Raw genomic sequence first — 26,612 nt, forward strand, 5'->3', positions numbered from 1 at the left:
TCCCCCCTCCGCCGCCTGGGCGTCGCGTCGCCCGCTTTCTTCCTCTCCCGCTTCCCCTGTCTGCTGACCCCCCTTTTTAAAACAGAACCCCCCATGGCTCCGAAAGAGCGTCTCTCCTCGCCGCGGCGAGAGACCTTTGAAAGGAGTGAGTGACGTGCGAGCATGGTGGCTGCCGGGCACCAGGTCCTCAGGGTCCGGGGACCGCATCAGAGGTCCCTGCCTCCGTGGTTTCCCTCGTGTCCCCGGCGTCCTCCGTGTGGGGACACCGAGGGTGTCAAAAGCCAGTGGGTCCATTTCTCCGCGCCGGAGTCCACCGCACGAGCGCAGGGAGCCGCGGTGCGGGGACCGCCACCAGGTCGCGGCTGGGCACCGTGCTCTCATCGTGGGTGGACGGCGACCCGCGCGCCTCGGTGCACGCTCCCTTGACCTTGCGCGGTGCTTCTGCTCGCTCTCGGTCCCCCTCAGGAATTTGCCCGGCAGATCACCGAGATCCTGCACCCGGCCCGCTTGGACATCCTCGCTTCTCTTCTGTGTGTGCTGCAGTCAGTTCCTGGGCTGGTGACTGTTTGATTTAGATGTGTTCCATCCATTTTCCTTTGTAAATGAGTTCTCCTTTCACCTCCCAGACAGGCAGGACCGACTCCAGTGTGAGGATGGCTGTGACTTTGGAAGGAGCGCCGCGTCTGGGCTGGATCCTGGTGAAAGCCCTGCTGAGATTCGCCTTCATGGTCGCCAACAACCTGGTTGCTATTCCATCCTACATCTGCTATTTAATTCTGCTGCAGCCCCTGCGCGTGCTGGACAGTAAGCGGTTCTGGTGTATTGAAGGAATCATGTACAAATGGCTTTTAGGAATGGTGGCTTCCTGGGGATGGCATGCTGGATACACAGGTAAGGGCGAGAGCACTTTTGTTTAATGCATATGAAAAAAAAAATTGTTATGCTTAGGTCAGGAGCCATGATTGAGTAGATCTTCTGCGCTGAGTTGAAGATGCTTTTATGCTTTCACTGTTGAAGAAAGAAATAGAAAGCAGTCGTGTTCTGGTCAGACTGTCACCGAGGAAGCGTGTTTTCAGAGGTATTATTTGGTAATTAAAAATTAATAGATTCCTTAAATAATATTTTTAATGTGATTGACGTTTATTTATTGGACCCAGGCTGCCAAAGCTCTCAAAGAGAACTAGGAGTACGTTACATAGAGCTTGAGGGCGTATAAAGTGAAGATGTGAGGTGTTTAGCTCACAAACACTGGGAATTTAGACAAGTGTCTGAGCTGTATTTGTGCTAAGAGAGTTTAGTAAGTTTTTCCATTTAATGTAATAGTGTACTGCTAACATTATAAGCCAAGCCAGTAAAAGGGCTCTCTGTTCTCTTCTGTTTTTTAGAATCTCTATTTTATCTCGCAAAAGTATTAAATTTTAAAAAATTAAGTTACCTATGTTAAGCTGCTTTATCTCTTGAACGTCTTTGCATTTCTGTTTCTACTTTTAAATAGCATTTGGGGAGGAGGAGTAACACTGCTCTGAATTGGACTTTTATGGAACTAAATGAGAAGTGTTTATTTTCTGCTTATAAACGTCATGTACTTTGAGAACTTATGCTTGTCATGTGAAAATGCAGCATTCTTTATTACATTCACTGGGGGGTTTTTCCTCTAAGAATTGGGATAATGAAGAAAACCTTGAGGTTCTTAGCACTTGTCAGATGGAGAGGCTTTTATCATGGAGGTGTTTAGACTTCGGGCAGCAGGTTCCTCAGCGACCCTGCTGCAGATTCTGGGCTCCTTGGTGGGATCTGTGGTTCATAGCTTGGAAGAGTGAGGGGCACACACACTAAGGGTCAAGCAGAGCGGCAGTTCTCCATTTTAAATCCCATCTCCGTCTCTACCTCCCAGGCTGCATCTGCAGGTTTTATCCATGCCCAGGAGAAAGGACTGACAGGACACAGCTTTTCTGGAGCCTGGCAGACCCTGGCTGTGTCAGAATGCTCTTGAATTGCTTTTTCCCTAATGCCGTTGATTACTCTCTGCAGGCACAGGGGCTCCTGGGGTAGGGTGTGCCTTGTGTACTGGTCCTGAGTCTTGTAGAGTTCAGTGCTCTTTGGGTACACTAGGTGAGCTTTTAGTTCTTTTCTTAGGACATGATGGTAGCAGCGGCAGTAGTAGAGGAAAGAAGTGAAGTTGTAGTCAGGGATGCTGAATTTGTTATGTGAATTGCTCTGCTGTCTTGGAATGGCTTTGCTTTATACAGCTTGAGCTTTCCCAGATGTGCTGCGTGGTACTAGTGGCTTTATTCTTCGTGAAGTTTTCTTGTTTAAAATGAGCTTACAGTCTTTACAAACAGATTTTAGAAGATTGTTCCACTTAAACACAATGAAATTACTGAAATGTTTGTGTTCATCTGTGTGTAAAATATTTGTGTCAGCATGATAGGAAGGTGAAAAAAATTAGTTTTCCATTGACCTTGAAATTATAAGGACTGCGTTGTGGCTGCTTGAAGTTAGTCATCCTCTGGCTGTAGCATGGCTGCAGTGTATGTTGAAACATATTTTCTTGAGGTAGCTCTTTCTTGGGGTAGTGTGTATATTTTAAATGGTTTTCCCTTAGGTAGAACACTTGATTTCAGAGGGTATGGTCATAGTCTGATCATAACAATACAGACAGAAGGTCAAATAAATGGAGTGAATTTAATACAACTGTATTTAAAGCAGCAGATCTCAGCAGGAACTGCTGAGCAGGTATTCCCATAAAAAGTCTTGGGCTACATTAGCCTTCCTTTGGATTATGTATTTCATTTCTTCCCTTTGGGTCAAGAGGACTGTGTTCTTGTTACCTTTTTTCCCCTTTCCCTATTCCAGAGTGTCACAGAAAATTGAACGTTCCAAAAAGAGTTCTGCTCTACAGATCTAGTATGTTCATGTTTCAGAATAAAAATTGCCACAACTTTGTTGGGGAACCACTTCTGAGGAAGACTTAAAGCTGAGAACTGAATATGGGTGTAGAACAGTAATTTTTCAAATTGTGACATTCAGTGTAGGACAAGTCAATCACGCGGCTTTGCTGCTGAGGATTGGTGATTATCTCACCTACGCTACCCCACGTGGAAGTGGCTAGCTGTATGTGGCTGTGCACATTTAAATGGATTTAAATGTGAAATGGAAATTGAGCTCAATCACACCAGCCACATTCAAATGCTCAGTACCAGCTGGCTTAGTGACCATGGATCAGAGCAGCTAGAGAACACTTTCATCCTCGTGAAGTTGTACTGGACAGAGCTAATAAATGGTAATTTGGGCTTTTTCCATTTTCTTAGGAAAATTATATTTCATCTTTGTAAAAGGAACATTTTTTTCTAGTTTTAAACAGATTTCCATTCTAGGTATGTAGTTCGGTGGTAGAGTACTTGCTAAGCATGCAACAGCTCTCTGGGTTTAATTCCTAGGCCCTCAACTAACTAGATTTCTTTTGGGGAAACAAGGATATTTATTAAAGTTTGTGAAATTGTCTTCTAATCTGAGTCAGACATCACAAAAATCAGTCCATTAGCCTTGTGTGGTGGTATACACCTATAATCCCAGCTCTGCAGGAGGCTGAGGTAGGAGATTGCCAGTTCCAAGGCCACCATAGGCAATTTAGTAGGACCTTTTCTCAAAAAAAGAAAAAGAAAAAGAAATGGGCTGGAGATGTTGCTCAGTGATCCATCCCTGAACTCAGTCTCCAGGACTGGAGAAAAAAAAGAGCCCTTTAAAAGCAGACATGGTTCTTTGATGTAGAATGATGAGCCAACAGCAAAAGAAGCTCATTGAACATTCTTGTATTTTGTGTGCGTTCTCAGAGCTAGAGAATTACCCAAGGATGCTGAAGAGGGAAGAGTGATACTCTTTTTCTGCCTGTTTCTGACTTTGTCTTTTCAAGGGCACATGTTTCTTGAAAGTATGCTGAAGATAGTGGGGTTTGTTCACCTTTAATTTGTTCCTTGTGCTTAAGTTAGCACTTACCTTTAGAGGGAAGTACTGTCAGGGCAGCTCATGTCTAGGATGAGTTTCATACTGCCTTTGTCCTGATGTCTGAAAAGGGCAAACTAGAAGAGATAGCAAGTTAACTAATGATTCATTTCTGCCTGCTTCCTTTAGATCTGGGATACTTTCAGAAAGATTTTTAGACAAAAACCCTTTATTTTTTTAAATGTTTATTTTGATTTTCATTTATTCTAATGAAATAGTATCATCCAAACACATTTAATTAGCCTCTGTACCTGTAATAGTTTACAGTATTCATTGTAAGTGGAATCTGTAGAATTTCCATATAGAGTAAGAGTCTGGGGACTCCCAAGTCTGGCTGGTGGGCAGTTGGGTGTCTGAGGACTTACCGCCAAAGCTGTTTTGCTTAGCAAATGCTGTTTTCCTTAGATTATTTATTTGGGATGGCTTTAGGGAAAGCTGATGGCAGACTGGGTTTAGCTTCCTCCTACTCCCCGGCTGCCTTGGCTCTATGTTCATTTTTGTCAGTTATTTTACTATTTGGTAGTGGTCTGCTTTTTTGTTGTTGTTGGGGTACAGATTTGTTATATAAGAAAAATGTTCAGGAATTAAATGTGACCTTGGAATTGTGTGTGGGGTACTGGGGCTTGAACCCAAGGCCGCATGCATGCTAGGCAGCAGTCTGCCACTGAGCTACAATTCCTAGCCACTGACTTTGAAATTTTAGAAAGTTTTAAAAATGTATATTCTAGAACATATTTAACTTTTGAGTCATAGAACCAGTTTAGTATGTCAAGATGGACATTTCTAAAAAGTGAAATTGCCTGGAGCATGGTGGCCTGTGCCTGTAATCCCAGCTTACTCAGGAGGCTGAGGCAGGAGGATCTGGAGTTCAAAGCTAGCCTGGGCAATATAGAAGACTTCATTCTTTAAAAAAAGTGAAATTGAATAGAATTAAATAGATAAGATCAGAAATGTGTCTATCTGTACTGAGTGGTGCTACAGAATGTGTTTTTTACTAGGAGTGCTGTCAACATTTGAAAGGCATCATTCTAGTGGAACAGGCTTTGCAACTGGGAGCACTCTGAGGGCCAGCAGAGTGGATCAAGCTTTAACTCGAATTTATCTATTCCCTAGTGGGAGCAAGATGCTTATCTGCTGCATGCCACTGGGTCTTCTTTCTAACCCTGCACCTTACTTGTTGCCTGATGCTTGCAGAGTGCTCAAAAATTCTGTTTGTTTGTGGTGCCTGGATTGAAACCAGGGCCTCACTTATGTAAGTGCTTTACCACTGAACTATGCCCCCTGCCCCAGTGTCTCTATCTTGAATGATTCTTTCTTTCCTGATTCTAAGCTACTTACCTTCCTTAAAGGTCAGCCCGTAAAGTATAAACCCTGAACCATATCATATAAAATATGTACTTGTTAGTCAACTTGCCTTTTACTGAACTTCTGTTATGTTTGGAGACACAGAAGTGCTGAGAGGCACAGGCATCATTGCTGACTGTAAGGAGCTCATAGTGCCGTGGTGAGATACTCAGCCTGGTACACTGAGTGATTCTTTGACAGAGCCACCCTGTGGGGTGCGGAGGAGGAGCTCCTGATCTAGGGGCCTTAGCAGGTGCAGCAGAGAATGAAAACGGAACTTAGGGAAGGGGAAACTTCAAATTCCTGGGTTTTGTATTATTTTAAATCCCTTTAGGAAAATATTTTTCTGTGGTGTCTTATCTAACTCTACCATCACTAATTGTAATAGAGTTAAAAGATTAATGTGTTCATTTGAAATTTGTATCTTTGTGGCAATATTAGCTATCAGTTACTGAAATATAAGCCAAGCAGTGTTCAGTAGTGCTGGACATTAATGAGTCTATGATTTCACTTTGTCACTTTGCTAGCCATTTATGCACACTTTTTTTTTTTTTTTTTTTTTTTTTTAACTGGGAATCAAACTCAGGACCTCGCACTTGCCGGGCAGGCACTGTGTCACTGAGCTGTATTCCTGGCCCTATGCTCACAATTTTATCAGTCCCCTACTATTATTATCTCTTCTCCTTTTGTTATTAATGTTGAAATTGAAAGAGATTTCACAGTTACTTCCTCTTAAGCATTAACCGATGTTTTCATAAGTTTATTTTTCTATTTAAAGAGCCAATATTGATCTTTAGATAATGTTCCTAGAGTGTTTCTTTTACTGCCCCATGTGCCCTTTTGTTTTGGATGCTTGAAATCTCTTTCTTAAGCTGCAGCTGTAATATCTGAAAGCAATATCACAATGATGGATTTTTACAATTAGTTAAAAAATTATTGCTTCAAGCTACATGTGGCACATGCCTATAATCTCAGCTCTTGGGAGGATGAGGCAAAATTGTGTATTTGAGGCCAACCTGGGCTACATAGCAAGTTCAAGGCCAGTCTGAAATACATAGTGAGGCCGTGTGTCAAAAAGAAAGAAAAATTTTTGCTTCAATGAAATTGTTTGTAGTGCAGTACCCTGGAAGTTTCATAAAACCCATCTGTTTTATATTTGTATAGACGTAAAAATTTTAGGTCTTCCATTGTGTATTCTGTTTTTCTTTGCTTTTTTTGTTCAGATATTTAGGAAGCTTTGTGTTTTTGCCTTATTAATTACTTTTTTTAAGACCTCTATTGATAGTAAATCTTCCATTATAAAGGTAATATTCTTTTTAATTCTCCTGTCTTTCCCTTTTTCTTGTCCATTGCCTAGCTTTAGTCAGTAGTATTTATTCATAATAGTACATGTGTTTATGCGACTGTGTGTGCTTATGCTCCACTTAATTGTGAGCTTTAAGGCTGTTTACTGGCTCTTAGCCACTTCATCAAGGTAACAAGTTTATCTATTCCCTTTGATTTCTCCCTTCTCCAGTTTATGTTATTTGATATTTGCACCTCGGTATGATCCGTATTTATATTGTTTTATCTTCCTTATAGCCACCTGTTTTTATGTTAATTCTGTAGTTAGATAAAGTAATACCCAAGTATTTTGGTGAAATTTTCCTCAGTCAACCATTAGTTGGCTAAAATCCGTCCTGTAGTACAGATTGAGTTTTCTTAATCCAGAAATACAAAATCTGACATAACTCCAAAACCCCCAAATTTTGAGGGTAGACATGATGTCACAGGAGGAAACCTCTGCATCTGACCCCATGTTGATCGTGGATCTTGGTCAGATATAGGAGCACAAAAAATACTGTATACAGTTACCTTCCGTTTAAGGAATATAAGGTGTAGATGAACTTAAGTGAACTTCATATTTGGACTTGGGTCCCCTCTCCAAGAAATCTTACTATGTATTTGCAAGTATCCCCAAACCTCCCCTTAAAAAAATCTGAAATTCACATACTTGCAGTCCAAACTATTTCAGGTAAGGAATGCTTAAACTCTAGTTTCTCAAGAAGGGCTTATGGGAAAAAATGGTGATGTTTTCAGAACTTCAATTTTATTGCTTGTGCTTGAAGGATACCTTAGCAGGTTATAAAATCTGTGGCTCATACTTTCTTTCCTAGAGTGTCTGACAGCGTTATCCAGATGTCCCCTGGGATTGAAGGTTACCGTGAAGATATGTGAAGCCCACTTGAATGTTTTTCGCATTAGTTACTTGATCTTTTGTGCCCATCTTGCCAAGAATTTTCTCTTTATCTTTGATATTTAGTAACTTTACTCAAATATGTTTGTGTTAAGTGTTTAGCTGAATTTTTCCTGGTACATATAGGTTCTAATACACGGGCTCAAGTGTATGTTTATTTCAAGATAGCTTTCTTTAATTACGTTATTTTGATTTTCTCTTTTTGGCAACCCTAGTTACAGAGTCCCTCAAAAAATGTATACATACTTCAGCAGTTTGCTGTACTAATAAATATCTGGAAGCTATTGGCCACCACTTTGAGCATCTCTTGTAATTGCAGAGGCAGGTGGTAACTTGCCAACAAACCCCTTTCCTTGGGGAGGTAGGCTGTTTCTGTTGCTTTTGGGGGTCTGCCACTGCTGGTCTTGTCACATGTCATACCGAGTGTTAGGGCCCTACAGGCCATCCCGTTGTGGATTCTGTCTGCTCTGTCTTGCTCTCAGTTACTTGGAGTTTTCATAGGTTTGTTTGTTCTCCTAGATTTGCTAAAAAGAAATTTTTCTTTTCTTTTTTCCTTTCTCTCTCCTTGTTGCTTGGTGTATTTTTCAGGGAAATTTTTATCTATAATGCTATCATGTTCATACCAGTTAGTGCAGCACAAGATTCTTGTTCCACTGTGCAGTTATAATTCAGATAACACTGTCATCATTTTACTGTGCTTTAGTTGATTGTTATAAAATGGAGACTAGTTTTACCATCCAGTGAACTTTCTTTGACATCTACGCCAAAGCCAAGAAGAAAGTTCTAAAATGTGGAGTTTTCTTCTCCCTTCGCAGTGGTTCCCAAACTATTTGCTTCTTGGACTGTTTACCATTGCGTATGGTTAAGACAGCCACTCTTTTTCTATTTGGTTTCAGAAAAGAAGTTTCATCAGAATGAATGGATGAAATTCATTACCTCTGATACTTCAAGGAAGAATAGGAATGAAATGTGACATTAGAACCTTTTTCTGGGGTCTGGTCTGTGGACTACTTTCAGAGCTTTAAGGCTCACCAGTGTCCCCTAAACTTTGATAAAAGTCACTAAAAATTACTTTCCTGTGTTTACCATTCCTAATCTCAAATTAGGCTTTACTAAGTAATTGGCCTTTGTTTTGAGGATTTCTGTTCAATTTGTGGACTAATGGCTATATTCAGTAGTTGACGTGTTTATTGCCTCAGCAGTATTTAAAGTTTAGAAAAATGAATTGTCAACATTTTGAAATTGTAGAGATTTCAACATTTGAAATTGTGAAAAAAAATCTATATTTCCAACTATTCTTGAGAGATTAGAAATTGGGCTATAGGGGCTGGGGATTTAGCTCAGCGGCACAGTACCTGCCTGGCAAGTGCAAGGTCGTGAGTTTGATTTCTGGTCCTGGAAAAAAACCAGGAAAAAAAAAAAAAAAAAGAAATTGGGCTATGCTGAGCACCACTCCCGCGGGCAGCAACTTACTGAAGTTGTCAAGTGGCTGCCACCGTTAGGTGGGGCCTGTGTTCTCCAGCTCCCCACATTGCCACCTCTTCCTTCCCTGGCCTTGAGCCTGCTTCGGTCATTATATTACCCACATGAGCCTCAGAGACCTGAGTGATTAAAAAGCTAAGTTACAATTACTAGTCTGTGTCTGGTGGACATATGATAATGGTTTTGCAGTTATATTCCTTAGTAGTGCCTAAAACTTAGGAACTATTATTAAAAACTAGAAGTTTGTTAGTGATCTCAATTACTGATTTCAGGAAGCAGAGGCATTCATTGCCAACTGAAAAATGAAGTAGCATTAGCAAGAGCTTTTTTAATTTTCAGGTACCACGCCACCACCCCGGGGAAGTGAGTTTCCTGCTGTTCTTGCTCTCATTAGTTAGTAGAATGTTTCATTTCTGATGAATATAATTATGTAAAATGTACACCATTAAAAATGTGTTATTTCTCTTGTTATTTCATTAAAATATTTCAAACAAAGCAAGCCTCCTTGATTTATTATAAATTATAGTATAGTTAACTAAAAATTTACAAAATGATTGGTTCTGCATTTATACTTTTTTTTAAGGTTTAATATATCTGCTACATTTTGCTAACAAAACACTTTCCCAAACACTTTTTTTTTTTTTTTTGGTTATGGGAATCGAACTCAGGACCTTGTGCTTGCAGGCAGGCACTTATGCCACTGAGCTATATCCCCAGCCCTCCTAAACTTGTTAAACTTCGCTAAGCATTAGGAAGCCATATGAATCATGTATATAATATGCATTTTGCACATGCTATTAGAAGTTTGCATTTGACATTTTAAGTGAAAAAACATGTAATTTAAATACATCAACATGTTTCTAAGTCTCCCAAGAACAAAACTATGTTCAGTATAGCTTCAGTGTTAAGCATATATATATATATATATTTTAAAATTGGAATGTAATTCCTATACCTTAATAGTCACATTTTAAAGTATATAACTCAGTGTATTTTGGTAGCTTTATATGGTTGTGCATCCATCCATCACTGCTAATTCCAGAACATTTCATCACCCTCCAGAGAAATTCCTAACCTTTTAGCCCTCATTCCCCATTTCCTCCTCCTCCCAGCCCCTGGCAACTACTAATACAGGTTTCATGTCTGGATTTTCCTATTCTGGATGCTTTGTATAAATGGAATCAGATGATATGTGATCTTTTGTGTCTGGATTTTTCCACTTAGTGTAATGTTTTCAGAGTTCACCCAATATATAACGTGTGTCAGTATTTCATCCCTTTGTATGGCTGAATAATATTCCACTATGTGGACACCCCACATTTTTTATATGTTCATCAGTTAATAAACATTTGGGTTGTTTTCAGTTTGGGTGAATGATGCTGCTGTGAGCAGTCATGTACACATTTTATATGGACATATGTTTTCAATTTTCTTAGACCTAGGAGTCAAATTGCTAGGTCATTTGGTAATTCTATGTTTAACTTTTGAGGGACTGCCAAACTGTTTTCCATAACAGCTGCACTATTGTACATTCCTACTAGCAGTGTAGGAGTGTTCCAGTTTCTCTACATTCTCATAAATACTTTACTTTCTTTTTAAAAAATTCTAGTCATCCAAATGTATGTGAAATGATATCTCATTGTGATCTAGATTTGCATTTCCTTAATGGCTAGTGCTCTATGTATTTACTAGCCATTTGTACATCTTAGAGAAATGGATTAGATGTCATTCTGTTGTTGACTTATGCTAAGCTTTGAATGTTGCTTGTTCCTCTAGAAGTTCATATTTTGGGATCTTGGTCCCAGGGTGGCAACATTGGGAGATAGTATGGACATTCAAGAGAGAGAGCCTCATGGGAGGTCCTAGTCAGTTGGGGCAGCCCCGGAAAGGATGATTCTTGTGGTAGTTCTCTCTGGAGGGTTGTTACGAAAGCCTGACCCAGCTCCACCCACTCTGACTTCCTGTTGGGTGATGTGATCAGCTTGCTATACCTTTGCAGTTCACTCACTATAAGATGACACAACTAAGGGGGAGGGGCTTACCTACACATGCACCCTGCTGTTTGGACTTTAGCCTTTAAAACTGAGCTATAGGAAACTCTTTTCTTTATAAGGTTAATTTGTCTGAGGTATTTGTTATAGTAATGCAAAACTGATTACTATAAATTATAAGAATTCTTTCTAAATTCTGGATGCTAGACCATGTTTTTTCATTGGTTACTTGTGAGTTTAGTATAATAAACCATTGCCAAATCCAAGGTCATGAGTTTTATACCTATGTGTTTAACAGTTTGGCTTTTATATTTAGTTCTGTGGTCCATATTGAGTTAATTTTTCTGCATGGAGTGAGGAAAGGGTCCAAACCTCATTCTTTTACATGTGGATATCCAGTTGTCCTAGGATCATGGATGAAGTAGTTAAAAAGACTAGTTTTTCATATTGAATGATTTTGCCATCATTGTTAAAACTCAGATGACTATAGCTGCATGGATTTATTTCTGGACTCTTAATTCTTTTCCATTGATGTGTATGTCTTTCTTTATGCCCATACCACACTGTCTTAATTACTATAGCTTTGTAATAATTCTTGAGTATTAAATATATTTTTGCTATATTTTAATTCCTTAAAAATTCAAGATTCTTTGTGTTATATATTGTGACCTTAATAACAGGGCTATTTCACTACTCAGAAATCTTAAACCATTTTTGATTTTAAAATGTTTACTGAGTTAGAACAGTGCTTTTCTGAGCTAATAGACATAGTTGGGTTAAATGACCTTTTCCTGTCTCAGTATTGGGAAAATGTATGGTAGTTATGTATTTTACTAGGAGTTGTCCAGAATTGTTATTACTCACAGAAAAACAGGACCTCATTGGTAGACATACCTGGTTGTATAATTGCTCAGTCAATTCTTACTGACCACTTGCTGCCAATTAGCAAAGTTACTGATTTGCAAAATATTGGGCTAGAGAGTGTGATTTAACTTCTACCATAAGGATTTTTGTCACAGTTTTTTTATTCTTTTTTTTTCATAGTTTTTATTCTGATGGATGATTTGGGGAATAGTAGAATTTGGTATGAACTCTGTGTTCAAAATGTACCAGTAAAAAGTTTTCTGAATGTCAGGCATGGTGGTGCATGCCTGTAATAGGAGTGCTTGGGAGACTGAGGCAGGAGGATTGTTGTGAGTTCGAGCCCAGCCTGGCCTACAAAGTGAGCTTAAGGCCAGCCTGAACTGCATAGTGAGACCCTGTCTCAAAAAGACAAAAAAGAAAGGTTTTCTGAAAAAAAGATTGATGTGCACACTCCATTTTTACAAGTAAATTAAAGTCCTTGTAGAGAACAAAGTTAACTGGGAGTAAATTTATTTTGTGAAATGAGGGATAGATTATATGGATAAGGACCAAGGATGCTGTTTGGAATCACTGTCATAGGCTATTTTATATGGGTGGGATAGATCTAGACTGTATTAGAGACTTAAATAATCACTTCAAGTTTCAAATATTTGTATATATTTGATATTCAGATATTTGTATATTAGGGATAACAATGTATGGGAATCAAATATTGTCCTTTTTGGGGGGCGCAGGGTCTTGCTATGTAGTTCAGGCTGGCCTAGACTCACTATTGTAGCTCACATTGGCCTCAAGTGCACGATGATCCTCCTGCCTCAGCCTCCTGAGTGCTGGGATTATAGGCATGTGCCACCACACCTAACCAAACATTGTCTTTTGAGTTAGTGTGAGTTTGGATCCTGCTACCCGCTTCCTAGTTGTATAACTTTGAGCTGGTTGCTTAATTTCTCTGAGCCTCAGTTGCGTGGCCTGTGAAAATGGAAGTGGTGATATTTGTCTCTTGTGAAACATGTTTAATCTTAAGTGAATAGCTTGGTCTTAGGCATTCCATAAATAACTTTCATTATTATTGTTATCATACTAATGCCCAGGAAAACAACTATGCTCACCTTTTGAGGAAGGGCATGTCTAAATGATTATAGTTGTATTTGAAGCTATGTAAACTTAGTTCTTCTTCCTCCGAAGACACTTGCATACCTGCTTGTGTCAGTCTCTTGTTTGTAGGTGTTTATGTGTTAGTGTGGGAGGAGACAGCAGGGGGCAGATGATAAGCCTGGCGTCACAATGGCACAGGTGCATGAAGGTGTAACAGAGCAGCTCAGGCTTAGAGGTGTTATTAGGGAGGAGCGGCTTGCTAGACACTGAGCTGAAACTCAGGAATAAGGAACTTCCCAGGTGAAGCCAGGAGGAGAGAAAACATGTACAGAGGCGGAAGAGGGTTTGTTATGTTAGAGGACAAAGGGAAAAGAAGGTTAGCTGCAGGATGGGTCCATGAGGAGTGAGGAGCAGGGCCTTGTGTGTGTGTTAAGGGGTTTGGGGTTTGTCTTAGGAAGAAACTGGAAGAATTCTAAGCAAGAGAATGATGAAATCAGATTCTTGCAATTTTATACTCTGCTGGGTTTGTGGGAATGGATTAGAGAAATAAGAGTGTGTGTATGTGTGTGTATGCATGTGGGTGGCCCTCTGGAAGATTCTTACCTTATTCAGGTAAAGGTGCTGGTTGACTGGTTTAGCAGTAATGACAGTGGAGATGGAAATAAATGAACTAATTGGAGAGTTTTATAGGCAGAAAAATTTCCAGATTTGCTGTTTAGATATGGAGGATGCAGTAATGAGACAAGTAACAGGAATGCCACTGAGGTTTCTGGTGGGAGCTCTGGGTGGGTGGGGAAGTTCAGAGACGGAGCAATGAGTGGGAGAAAAGGTTTACAAACTCTGTCATTTGGTAGAAGAGAAACATTTAAGTGGAACTCAGAAACTGCACTAGAGAGAGAAATTCGGAAATTTCAGTGATATTTAAAACTGTGGAGGTGGGCAGATGACCTAGGGAGATTGTGAGTGCTGAGTGAGAGAGGCCCAAGGTTGACCCCAGAGAGCGGAAGCATTTGGAGGCTCGGGAGGAGCAGCCAGAGAGGAAGGAGTGCCAGCCCTGAGAGGGCAGTGCCCCAGAAGTCAGCAGTGCCATACAGGGTTGTGGGGAGCTGCAGAACCTGCTGAGTGTCTGCTTAGTGATGAGAACTCATCATCATTCATCATGTTTGGCAGGAGCAGCTTCCTTGAGGTGAAGAACTGGAAATGATGTTGGAGGGGGTTGGAGGTGAGTGATGAGTGGGAAGGTATTGGGTTAATAATATCCTGTAGTTATGGACTGATCTGGTCTGCAGTCTCCCAGGGGAGTGTATGGCAAAGGCTCAATAAAAGAGGCAAATGGAATGATTTCAGGGCTCCAGGAGGATCAAAACCCTCTCTCAGAATTCGATTCTCTTGGGGCTAAGACCAAAACCTTCTCTACTTGGCCTGTATTTAGTTATCAGAACAAGGGAGAGGAATATTCAAGAAGGGCAGGAACCACTCAAAGACTTCTCCAAGTAAGGTATTAAGTTATTCCACCCAGGAGTGAGATGCTTGAGCCTACAGATGAGGTTGGAGCCAAATAAGGGAACTGCTGTACAGAGGTCTGCCACATTTTTCTGCCTTACAAGAATGTTCACACTTGAAAAGATTAGGAGTCACTGCTCTATATTGTGTGACCTTTGGAGTTCTGCTTCATGTTCTTCACCATTTTACCTTTGCCGTTCTTGTCTCTTGTCAGTTGCTTAAGGGCAGGAGTTCTGGTTCTTTCTTCTTGTAATACTTTACTGGAGAGGTTGGCAAGTTACCTAGTTGAGGTTGGAGCCAAATGTCCTTGGCTGTGACCTTGTCTTATCCTTTGAGGCTTTCCAGCTTCACCTGCCATTACAGGCCTCAGTAGGGATCAGTGACTCATAGAGGTTCACTTACTATGAGGCCGCTGCCCATGTCCAGAAAAGGGGCCTAGGTTTTGGACAGACTCACAAGTAAATGGAAAACCAATTGGTTAATGTAAGTCCTGCTCAGGGCTGCTTCATGGTGATCTCCGTCAGGAAGGGATAGAATGGAAACAGGATGCCTGACTCTGCAGAGGTCTGGCCGTGAAGGAATACAGGGCAGTAGTGGCAGGAGGGATACAGGATCAAGAGAAGTCTCTTGAATATTTTAAAGATGAAAAGTCTAAATCCTAATACACTCAGGGTTGTACCTGGTGGAACAGAGATCACTTCCTTACTCAGCTGCTTCATTTGGGAAACTATTTCTGGTGAGGATCAAGTGAGAGAAAGTCTAACAGTGCTGTGTATATGGAATGTATGGAAACACTGGCTCTGGTGGCAGGGACAGGCAGAGAGGTCCAGAGCCTCCATGATCTGGTCTGTTCCCATCTGTTTAGTAGTAAAGCCACTTTCCCACAACCTCTTGCATTTTCTCATTTACATTCTCCTCCTAAAATCTGTTCTCATTGTTTGACAACTTCTTCCTGCCTATCTAACCCCACAGCACTCTTCCCACTGCTCCAGTTCCCACTAGCTCCTTTATTTGTGAATTTGTTTGGCATCTTCTCTCTTGCGCTGCTTAACCATTAGGCTGAGATTTCCTGCAGTGCTAGGAGTCATCCTCAGGGTCAGGAATCTATACACACATTAAGAGCCATCTGTGGATGAATACATGATGTGTCTTATACATAGGAGCTAGTATTTTCCTAGTGTGTGTAGCTTGTTTTGGTTAATAAGAAATTCTTTAAAAGCTTTGCAGATTTTACTTGCTTTCACTTGGTGCGAGAACTACTGTACAGAGGACTGCCACATTTTTTTGCCTTAAAAAGAATGTTCACACTTGAAAAGGTTAGGAGTCACTGCTCTACATTGTATGACCTTTGGAGTTCTGCTTCATGTTCTTCACCATTTTACCTTTGCCGTTCTTGTCTCTTGTCAGTTGCTTAAGGGCAGGAGTTCTGGTTCTTTCTTCTTGTAATACTTTACTGGAGAGGTTGGCAAACTACAGTGCTTGGGCTGGATCCAGCTCACTTCCGGTTTTTTTTTGTCCCCTGCAGCTAAGAAGAGTTTATACAGCTGAGTGGTTGCAGTCAATCTGCTGATATGAAAACACTAATTTCAGATTCCAATTAATAAGCAAGATATTATCTCTTCTAAGGTTTCATTTTTCTTATTAGTAGATCTGTATTGCAAAGAGTTACAATTATTTTTATTTATTTGTTTCATCAATAAAAATCTTGTAAAATGTAATGTTATATAAGTACCTACATAGTATCCTTTTGAGTTAATTTCTCATTTCTCTGATTCCATTAGGAACTTTTAACCCTCTGATAAGACTTATTCCTTAAAAAACAAAGCCTGTTTACTCCATCGTGTGGTCAGGGGAGTAGCTTTGAATGACACGAACAGTAGATAACTAGTCATGCCTCTGGTGAGAAGAGAAGCTGGGTGGGGTACCTGGTGTGCCAGGGCTTTTAGCAGTGCTGTCACATGGCTTCTTGTCTAGTGCTGAAAGCAATCCTGAGAGGAGCACCATCAGCCCCAGTAGAGAGAGTGCAGAGGCCCAGGGGATGTGGAGTTCCATACTCTGTGTGGGCAATGAACTAACAAGGGGTAGAGCCTGTCTATGACCGCAGTTCTACTTCTGAGCATGTTGCACCAGGAGAACATGCGTAGTGCACTTTTAAAGGGTAGTTGGGAATCTCATGCAATGAGGACAGTCTACACTTTGGTTTCCAGGATTGAGGGACTTGGATTTTAGTCAACTTTGCATACTTACTTACAAAATTACCTCATGTGAGAATCTATCTGATGCTTAGTTTTAAGACTGATACCTGGTTTGAGTGTCTTCTATTAATCTTGTACACCTGGAGAGACTATGAATGAGAGCCCTTCCCAGTGAGAAAGTGGTTCTGCTATGTAATACAGTTATCATTGTCTCATTTGGTTATCATCTGTCGTGATTTGAGGTTTTGCAAGGGGAACAGTATAATATAGGACACATTATATAAGATTATTTTATAATAGTCACCCAAAGGATCATATATAAAGAGAGTACAGGAAATCTGTCCACATACTAAAGACCAAAGAATCCAGCTGAGGGCCTGAATCCCATGGCAATGTCCTGCATGAGTCCACCTGAAGACCTAGAGTCCATAACATGCCTCCCATGAATCCAGCTGGAGGCCTAATGCCCACAACGGCTCATGCAGGCCTGTTCTATGGATCTGTACTGGGAAGGCCCAAAAGTCAGTGGTAGAAGCTCAAAAGTCTATGGCAGTGGGATGAAGGTTCTGTGCCAGCAGGCTAAGGGATTTGCACTGGAGCCAGGAAGTGACACTCAAAGTAAGAACCGTAGCTCCCCCAAAAAGTACCACAGCCGTCCTCAGTGACAGTGAGGTCCCGAGCTCCTTCAATGATGGGGAAAGCTGAGTTCCCATCAGAAAGGCCAACATGACAAACTTCTCCAGGAGACTGAGCAGTGCACCATCTTCCCCTCTGGAGGCAGGAAGCGACGCTCAGAAGAACCAGAGCTTCCCTGAAAGATACCACAGCCATCCTCAGCAACAGTGAGGTCCCGAGTTCCTCCGATGATCAAGATGGCTGAGTTCCCATCAAGGAAACCAGTGCAGCAAGCTTCTCAGGAGACTGGCAGTGCACCATCTTTCCCTCTGGAGCCAGGAAGCGATGCTCAGAGTGAGGACCAGAGCTGCCCAAAAAATGAACTGAAGCCATTCTCAGTGACAACAAGGTCCTGAGCTCCTTAGAGGATGAAAACAGCCAAGTTCATCAGTAAAGCCAGCATGACAAGGTCCTCCAAGAAAAGTAACAGGTCCCTACAGCTTCTCAACAGCTTCTGACAGGCTCCCGACGGCTTCTACCAGCTCCCACTATCTTCTCTCAGCTCCCAACAGCCTCAACTTCTTCTTCCCCAGTTCCACCTCTTATACTGCTGGCAACAGTCCCCAGGTGGGCCTCACACAATCAGCACCATGCTGGTTCTGTTCAGTTGGGTGTTACAAGTTGACCACCAGTTGTCAATCCAACACATCATCTTAGTACTTTCTTCTTTTCTTAGATTTAACATTTTGGGAATGGGGCCAACTCTCAACCAGAGGCTGCTTTAATCCCAACTGTGTATTTCTTTGCTTAAGTTCTCCAGGGTGTTTGGCTGGTATGAATGAATGCTTATGTTCTGCTTTCTGCTCTTTGGCTTCAATGAGCTTCACCACTTCGTCTCAGGCACCTTCCCCTAGGACCTTTGTGCTTATGAAAACTTGGTGAGCGCTTCTCTTTCCTAGGTCAATTTTTAGCACCTCTCTCTGTCCTGGCTTAGGTTGATACTGTGCTACATTTTATTTTATCACTCTCCCCTAATTCATTCACCCCTTCATTTGGCTATGGGGAGGCTCTTATCCAAGGATAATATCCCATGTTTCTTGCTTCATCTTGATAACTATATTTCCTTCTATCTTTTATTTTCCAAGATATAAAAACACTAATGGCATTCTTATCTTTAAAACAAAATGTAGCTGGAGTGGTGGTGCATACCTATAATTCCATACTGTGGGAGGCCGAGGCAGGAAGTTTGCAAGTTCAAGCCAAGCCTGGGCAACTTAGTAGGACACTGTCCAAAAAAAACAGAGAGAGAAAAGAAAAGAAAAGAAAAGAAACTTTAAAAAGGGCTGGAGGTGTAACTCAGTAGAAAAAGCCCTGGGCTTAATCTCTACTTACCCCTCCCCCCCAAAAAAACCCACACTGCAGTCTTCATTCCTTACCTCATATTGTTAATTTTCTAATCTGTTGGGTTTTGGTTATCATAACATTGAGGACTCTGATGCTCTAAGAGGCTTGCTGCTCCCCAAGCCTGGCTCTTTGGCCTTGCCTTTCTTTCCCTTCATTCTTCTTGCTACAATGTAGAATGTTCCTCCTACCAAAAGCCAGTCATTTTGTATGGATTCCCTTCCTTCCTGCCTATTCAGGAACCTGGTTAATCTCCTCTTTCTTTAACTTTAATAAATACTCTCAAATTTCTGATTCTAATCATGTGTTGTTTAATGATGGAGATAGTTTCTGAGAAATTTGTCTCTGGGTGGTTTTGTCCTTGCGCAAGCTTCACAGAGTGTACTTTACTTACACAAACCCAGATGCCAGGTGATGGAATCACTGTGGGTTATACAGCCACTGCTGACCAGAGCTTTGTTATGCAGCGCACAGCTGGGCTCTTTGAGATTTGGAGTGTGTGGTGGTCTGGGTCTGTGATGCACCTGGCATACCCAGCTCAAGACAGGAGCCAAGGAGTGGCTGCCCTCCTGGTGTAGCACCTTTCTAAAACACAGTTCCCCACTTCCTCTGCCATGATGGAAAACCTGCTTCCCCCGCTGATGCCAGCATGGTGACTTAGAAGGAACTTTATGTCTCTTGGCCTAAACTCAGGCATCTGGCCTGCAGGTACTTCTGTAAGCTGAGTTTGTGCTCACAGATATCACCTCATTTCTGCTTCAGAATGCCTCTTCCCTGGCCTGTTCCCCACGCCATAAGTATCTCTTCCTTTCATGTTTCAGCTCACAAGATTTTCTTCTTTCCTAATGCCCAAGGCATGGACATTTCATTCCCCAGTTTGGCTCTTATTCCCAATCAGTGAGCAAACTCCTTGAGGACAGGGATCATATTACCTTATTAAAAAGTTGGCTTAGTGGGATGTGGTGGTGCACATCACAGTACTGAGAGGCTGAGGCAAGGGGAATCCCAAATTCAAGTCCAGCCTGGGCAATTTAGGGAGACTTTGTCTCATTATTTAAAAAAAAAAAAAAAGACGGAAAGAAAGAGAAAGGAAGGAAGAAGGGAAGAGCGGACTGGGGAGGTAGCTCAGTGTAAAGGCCTTAGATTCAATCCGTAATACCAAAGAGAAAAAAAAAGTTGGCTGAAGTTTTATATAGAAGGAAATGTATATTGAAAGAATTAAATTCTTTTTTGCGGGGCTGGGGTATTTGTTTTGTTTTTTGAATTTTGTAAGTTAATTTCTTCATGATAGCATCACAGATACCTGTATCTGTCACAGTGGTGGAACCTTGTGTCTCTGTGGAGAGGATAAACTCTGTTGAGTGAATGAATGCGTCAGTGAGTGCTTGGGAGGGTAGTGAGCAGGAGGAGGTGCAGAGTCGCCCTCTATGTTTCTCTTTGCAGCTCTTCTATCAGGCAAGGAGTAGCCACAGGGCTATCTTCTTGTTGGTTTAAGTACCTGTGAAGTAAAAGATTGGATGAAGATATCTCCCAAGTTATTTTCTAGCTCTAAATTTCATTTAGATCAAAATCCCTACTGTTTAGTCAGAGACCTCTCAGCGAAACACACCTACATGGTGCACTTACTTCCTGGCAATTTGGTGTTTCTTTGTTACCCTTAAGAGAGGGCAGAATTTCCCACTTCCAGTCACTTCTATTAGGAATCTAAGGCAGATACTAGAATCTAAGGTAGATACTACTTAATTCCATTCTTAAAGTTTTCCCAATGGACTAAAATTAAAGCACCTTTGATTTAAATTCAGATTTCTACACTCAGTATAGTGTTCTATGGGCCAATTATAGATCAGTGAAAGGAGTTCCTTAAAAAGTTGAGAAGAAAATGTTTGAGCAAGTTGAGAATTTTGCACAGCGATTAAGTGCTACTCTTGGGATATATCTAGAAAGGAACTTAAGATGTTACGTCACAGGTACCTCAATCTAAGTGATTTAACAAAGTAAACTTGAGCCAGGCTGCTTTGAGGGAAGGTTGTTAGATAGTGAGTACAAGAGATTAAACATTTAAGAAAGAGAGTAGTCTGTTTAGTAATATATTCCTTTAATTACTTTGATTTTGAGGAGAAGAGTATGTACTATCTGGCTATGTGGAAAATACTTGTTGACCCTTGCTCTGGGGTAAATACTCAGCAGTGGTTTAACTTTAGGAAAGAGTTGAACATTTTCTTTTGGAGTGGTTGTACTAGTTTGTACTCGCATCAGTAGTGTTCTAATTTTGCATCCTTGTCAGACCTTAGTATTGTCAGGATTTAAACATTTTAATCACTTTAATAAGTGATACAGAGGCAGTTTATCAAGGTTTATTTTTCATTTTCCTGGTTGCTAATTATGGTGAACATCTTTTCATATATGTAGTCATTTTCTGTCTGAATACTGTTTCCTTGTTGGTGTCTAAGTCTTTTACCGATTTTTAATTGATTGATTTATTGTCTTAGGGCTAAGTTTTGAGAATTCTTTATATATTCTGGGTATAAATGCTTTGTAGGCTTTGTGGTTACATATATTTTCTTCTATTTTATTCTCTTTAATAGTGTCATTTCCTGAACAAAATGTTTAAATTTTAAATAAATTCAACTTACTGATTTTATGGGTTTTGTTCTGTTTTTATAATATCTAAAAACCCTTCACAAAAAACCCAGGTCATGGGAATTTTTCTCCTGTGTTTTCTTCTAGAAGCTTTATACTTTCCATTTTACATGCGATAGATTTTGAATTAATTGTTCTATAAGGTATGAGGTTTGAATTCAGATTCACATTTTGGCAACATTCTCTGCTGAAAAAACAGTTCCTTTCCATTCAACTTATTTTGCACTTTTGTTAAAAACCATTTTTCCATGAGTTGAGCATGATGGTATACATTTGTAACACTAGCTACTCTAGAGGCTGAGGCAGGAGGATTTTAAGTTTGAGGCCAGCATGGGCAACTTAGTGGGATTCTCTCTGAAAATAAAAGGGCTAGGAAAGTAGCTGAACTTTCCCTTTGTTCTATCCTCACTACTCTCACCTCCAGCATTTCACCATATGTGTATGGTTTATTTCTGGATTCTTTTCTGTTCTGTTTATTTATGTGTGTTTTACTAGTATCAAATGATACTATTGTAGCTTTTATAGGAAGTTTAAAAATCAAGTAGTGTGATTGTTTCCTGTTTTTCCTTTTCAAAGTTATTTTGGCTGTTCTAATTTATTGATCTCTCTATGTAAATTTTTGAAGCAACTGGTCTGTGAAAATCCTTACCAAGGTTTTTTTTTTCCAAATGGTATTTTTTAAATTATTAAGTTTATTTGTACCATTAGATACACATAATGATCACATTAATTATAGGGCATTTATATCTGTATATGACATGTCTTGATTCCTCTTTTTTCCCTCCCTTTCCCTTCAACCTCTCTTCCCTTCCTTATTACAAAGTTTTGTTTCTATTTTTATCCCTTTTCTCATTTTTTCCTTTTCACTTCCTTACTTTCCCTCTCCACTCTCCCTAGTTCCCCTTTCCTTTTGAACAATTTCTTTCTGTTTCACAGTATCTGTTATACATTTTGGCTGTTATTTACACTTTGAGTTTCTCATACCAGAGTGAAGATGTGGTATTTACATGTGTGTATCTGGTTTATTTCACTTAAGAGTATTGTCTCAAGTTTCATTCATTTAACAATATATATCTCAAGTTAATTCTTCTTTATGGCTGGGTAGTACTCCATTGTGTAAAAAAAAAACACCCATCTTTTTATCCATTCATTGGTTTATGGGCATTTGGGTTGTTTCCAAGATGTGAGTGTGTATATATTGTTGTGGTATCATGTTTTTAATTCTTTTGGGGAGATACCAAGAAGGAGAATAGCTGGGTCAGAAGGGACCTGTAGTCCTAGTTTTTTGAGGAATCTCCACACTAATTTTCACAGTGATTTCATGGGCAACTTATACTCCCACCAACGGCAGGAAAGGATTCCTTTTTCCCCTACGGCTTGGCCGACATTTGTTATTGGTTGATTTCTTGAGAATAGCCATTCTTTCTGGATACAAAGTCAACACTCAAAAATAAATAGCATCCCTATTGCTAATAACAAGTTCACTGAGAGAGAAATTAGAGAAACGACACCTTTCACAGTAGCATCAAAAATAAAAAGAAATACTTAGGAATCTAACAAAGGAAGTAAAAGATCTCTACAATGAAAACTACAGTACTCTGAAAAAAGAGATCAAATAGGATATCAGAAAATGGAAAGATATCCCCAGCTCTTGGGTAGAAGAACCAACTTAGTGAGAATGGCCACACTCCCAAAATTGTTGTACAGATTTAATGTAATCCCAGTCAAAATACCATTAGCATACCTCACAAAAGTAGAGAAAACATTCTTAAAATTCATTTGTAACCAGAAGAAACCTAGACTTGTGCAAGCAATTCTGGGCAACAAAGGCAAGGAAGGGGACATTACAATCCCTGACTTGAAATTATATTACAAAGCTACTATAATAAAAACTGCATGATACTGGGAAAAACAAAAACAAAAACGAAGACCTGAGGATCAGTGGAACAGATTAGAAAATGCAGAAGCAACTCCAAACACACTTAGCCACCTTATCTTTGACAGAGGAGCCAAACATTTTCACTGGAAGAAAGATAGCCTCTTTAATAAATAGTGCTGGAAAAACTGGCTTTCCACATGCCAAAGACTAAAACTAGACACATGTCTGTCAGTATGCACTAAACTAAAATAAAAATGGATCAAAGATCTAAATATTAAAACAGAAGCATTAAATGTGCTGAAAGAGAATAGGTAGAACTGTTGAAGACATTGGTGTAGGCAAAGACTTCATAGACAAAACCCTGATTGCCAAAAAGTCACAAAGAATCATGTGGGATCTCATCTTATTAGAAAGCTTTTCAACAGCAAAAGAAACCACTAACAGTGAAAAAACAACGCACAGAGTGGGAAAAATTTTTTTGCCAGTTGTTCTTCAAGTGTACTGATACCTAGAACATATAAAGAATTGAAAAAAATAAGGACCTCCCCATTTAATGACCCAATCCAAAAATGGGCATCTGTGATGAATACACACTTCTCAGATGAAGAAATACAAGTGGCAAATAAATACATGAAAAAATGTTCAACGTCACTGGTCATTCAAGAGATGTAAACTAAAATAACACTGAGATTCCATCTTCAGAAAGAATGGCTCTTACCAGGGTTTTGACTGAAGCTGTGTTATATTTGTAAATGAATTTGGGGTAGAATAGATGTCTTTGCTCTGTTGAGTCTTTTGTTCCATGAACATGGTTATGTTTATGTCTCTGGGTTTTGAACATTTCCTTCATCAGTGGTAGTTTTGAGTGTTTTAGTTTTTCAGGAGTTTAGATTATTGCTAAGTACTTTATTTTGGGAGGTGAACTTTTTTATTAGTATGGCCTGTTAGTATAGGCTGGCAGTATATAATGAATACATTCGTCTTGGGGAGTGGCTTCATGTACATACCACAGTTTAATCTTTCTTAACCTCTCCTTTCCCTCCCCAAGACTCCTTCATCTTTAGATCCGCTTTCTAGTCACAAAAGGTCATATTTTTCATGTAAGAAAAACCATGTGATACTTAAGCTTCTGTGTCTGAATTATTTCACTAAGCATTATGGTCTCAAGGAGCATCTGTTTTCCTACAAATGATTCAAATGTGTTCATTATAGCCAAGTAGTACGACGTTGTGTATACATACCACGTTTTCTTCATCCGTTTATCTCTTGGTGTACGTATAGGCAGCTTCCAAGATTTAGCTGTCATGAATTGTGCTGGTATAAACTTTGAGGTACAAACTTTTATAAGCGGGATTTTAAATTTCAATTTCTTGTTTTCATTCCTAGTATAAATATGATATTTGTATATTCTCACTTTATTAGTAATTGGAGCTTTTTGTGTATTAATTGGAATATTCTCCCTAGATAGTCATGTCATTTGTGAAAAAGAATTTTACCTCTTTTTACCCCATGTGTCTTTATTTCTTTTTATTACATTAGTAAACTGATTAGGGCACCTTTTAAAATCTGGTACAATGTTTGGTAGGAGTGGTCATCCTTGCCTCTTTAAAAGTCTTAGGGAGAAAGCATCTTAAACATGAGCACATATTATGTTAAATATAAGTTTCATGTAGAAATACTTTAGCACACTGGGAAAATCTCTACTCCAAGTTTGCTGGGAGATTTCATTATGTATAAATGTTGAAATTTGTTAAATATGTTTTTCTACATTAATCGTATAGTCATGAGGGTTTTCTTCTTAGACTGTGAATATGGTGGATTACTCAGCCAAGCTTACATTTCTGGGGTGAACCTAACTTGGCCGTGGTGTATATTGGATTGCGTTGTTAACACTCAGTTGGCTTTTTTGCCTTCATGCGTGATGAATATTAATACTATTTTTTATTTTTCATTTTCTGGTTTTGTTATCTGGATAATGTTGAGCCCATAAAATAAACTTGAGAATATTCCTTCCTTTCCTGTTTTCTCCAAGAAATAACATAGAATTGGTGTTATGTTGTTTTATTTTGAAATTTTTCTAGTGAAACTACCTGGGCCAGGCAAATTATTTTCTAGAAATTTTTTTTTTTTATTAAAAAATCAGTATATTTACTAGAAATAAACTATTTAGATTGTCTCTTTCATCTTGGATAAGTTTTGGTAGTCAGTAGCACTTCAAGGCTTTGTTCTTTTTCACCTTAGCTGTCAAATTTAGAAAGTTGTTCCTAAATATTCCCTTTTTTTGTATGTGTTTAAATATTCTTGATGTCTATAGTTATATCTTCTCTTTCATTTCTGACAGTGGATTTGTTTATCTTTTTCTTTGTTAGTTTTATTAGAAACTAATTTTATAAATTTCATTGACCTTTATAATGTGTCAATTTTAGTTTTTTTACTAAAGTTTTTTTTCCTTTTTTTCTGTTTTCAATATCATGGATTTCTTTGATTTCTGCTCTTACTGTTGATTGTTTATACTCTTTGGTAGTCTATCAGTATAAAATTTATATCCAAAAGCATTTTCAGTTTCTATATGAATTTATCTACTGACTGGCTTAAAAACATGCTAAAAAAAATCTTTGTGCCTACTGAAAATTTTTGTGTGTGTGTCTGTCAGGTTTATAGTAGGATAAGTAGTAACAGTGAAATTCACTTTTAGTCTATACTCTATGAATTTTGATATTACATATAATCATCACCACTATTAACCATTACCTCCCAAAATAAACTTTTGTGGTTTTGACTTTATTTCTTTTGGTGATTTAATATTGATAGGAAGGTATATTTTTGATATTTAAGAACATCTCAGAACTTTTAAAAACATAAATGCCATAGTTCTTTGCTTTGTACACTGTACTTATTTATACTGTACTTTATTATAATCAATAACCAGTACTCATCATTAGAGAATTAACTCATCTGTTAAGACTCTCATGTAATGAATTATTATACAGATATAAAAATTATATTATAGAAAAATATTTAATGACAGCTAATTAAAGTTTTTCAAATGCATAAAATAGTATGTTAAGAATTGCTAATTTTTGGTTTAAAAACTATCTTTGTATACATAGAAAAATCACTAGAAGATATACTACAAAAATTTAGTAGTGTTTTCAAACCCTGAATATTAAGGTTTTGGGTAATTTTTTTTCTTTGCATTGTTTTGTATTATTCTGATTTATTACAATGAACATACATTATTTTAGTATTCAGAGTACCATACTTTTTCAGAAAAGATTAACTCTTGCCTTATTTTTAAATAATATTTTAAAAGTAAATGTTCCTTTTTGTAGCTGAATTTTATTGTGATTTGGTTTGTTTGTTTA

General features: G+C 39.1%; 1 protein-coding gene across 1 annotated transcript in view; it reads left to right on the forward strand.

Annotated features, from left to right (window-relative positions):
* Positions 1 to 626: 626 nt before the first annotated feature.
* Lpgat1 (lysophosphatidylglycerol acyltransferase 1) overlaps positions 627 to 26,612 on the forward strand; it is a gene marked incomplete at its 5' end in the record, with an annotated part of 64,653 nt that continues 38,667 nt past the window's right edge. Inside the window, 1 exon segment of the mRNA XM_013520199.1 lies at positions 627 to 891. Within this exon segment, the coding sequence (XP_013375653.1) occupies positions 654 to 891 (238 nt within the window).

Source organism: Chinchilla lanigera, unplaced genomic scaffold (genome assembly GCF_000276665.1).
Source record: "Chinchilla lanigera isolate Chin_1 unplaced genomic scaffold, ChiLan1.0 scaffold00005, whole genome shotgun sequence".
NCBI classification, from domain to species: Eukaryota; Metazoa; Chordata; class Mammalia; order Rodentia; family Chinchillidae; genus Chinchilla; species Chinchilla lanigera.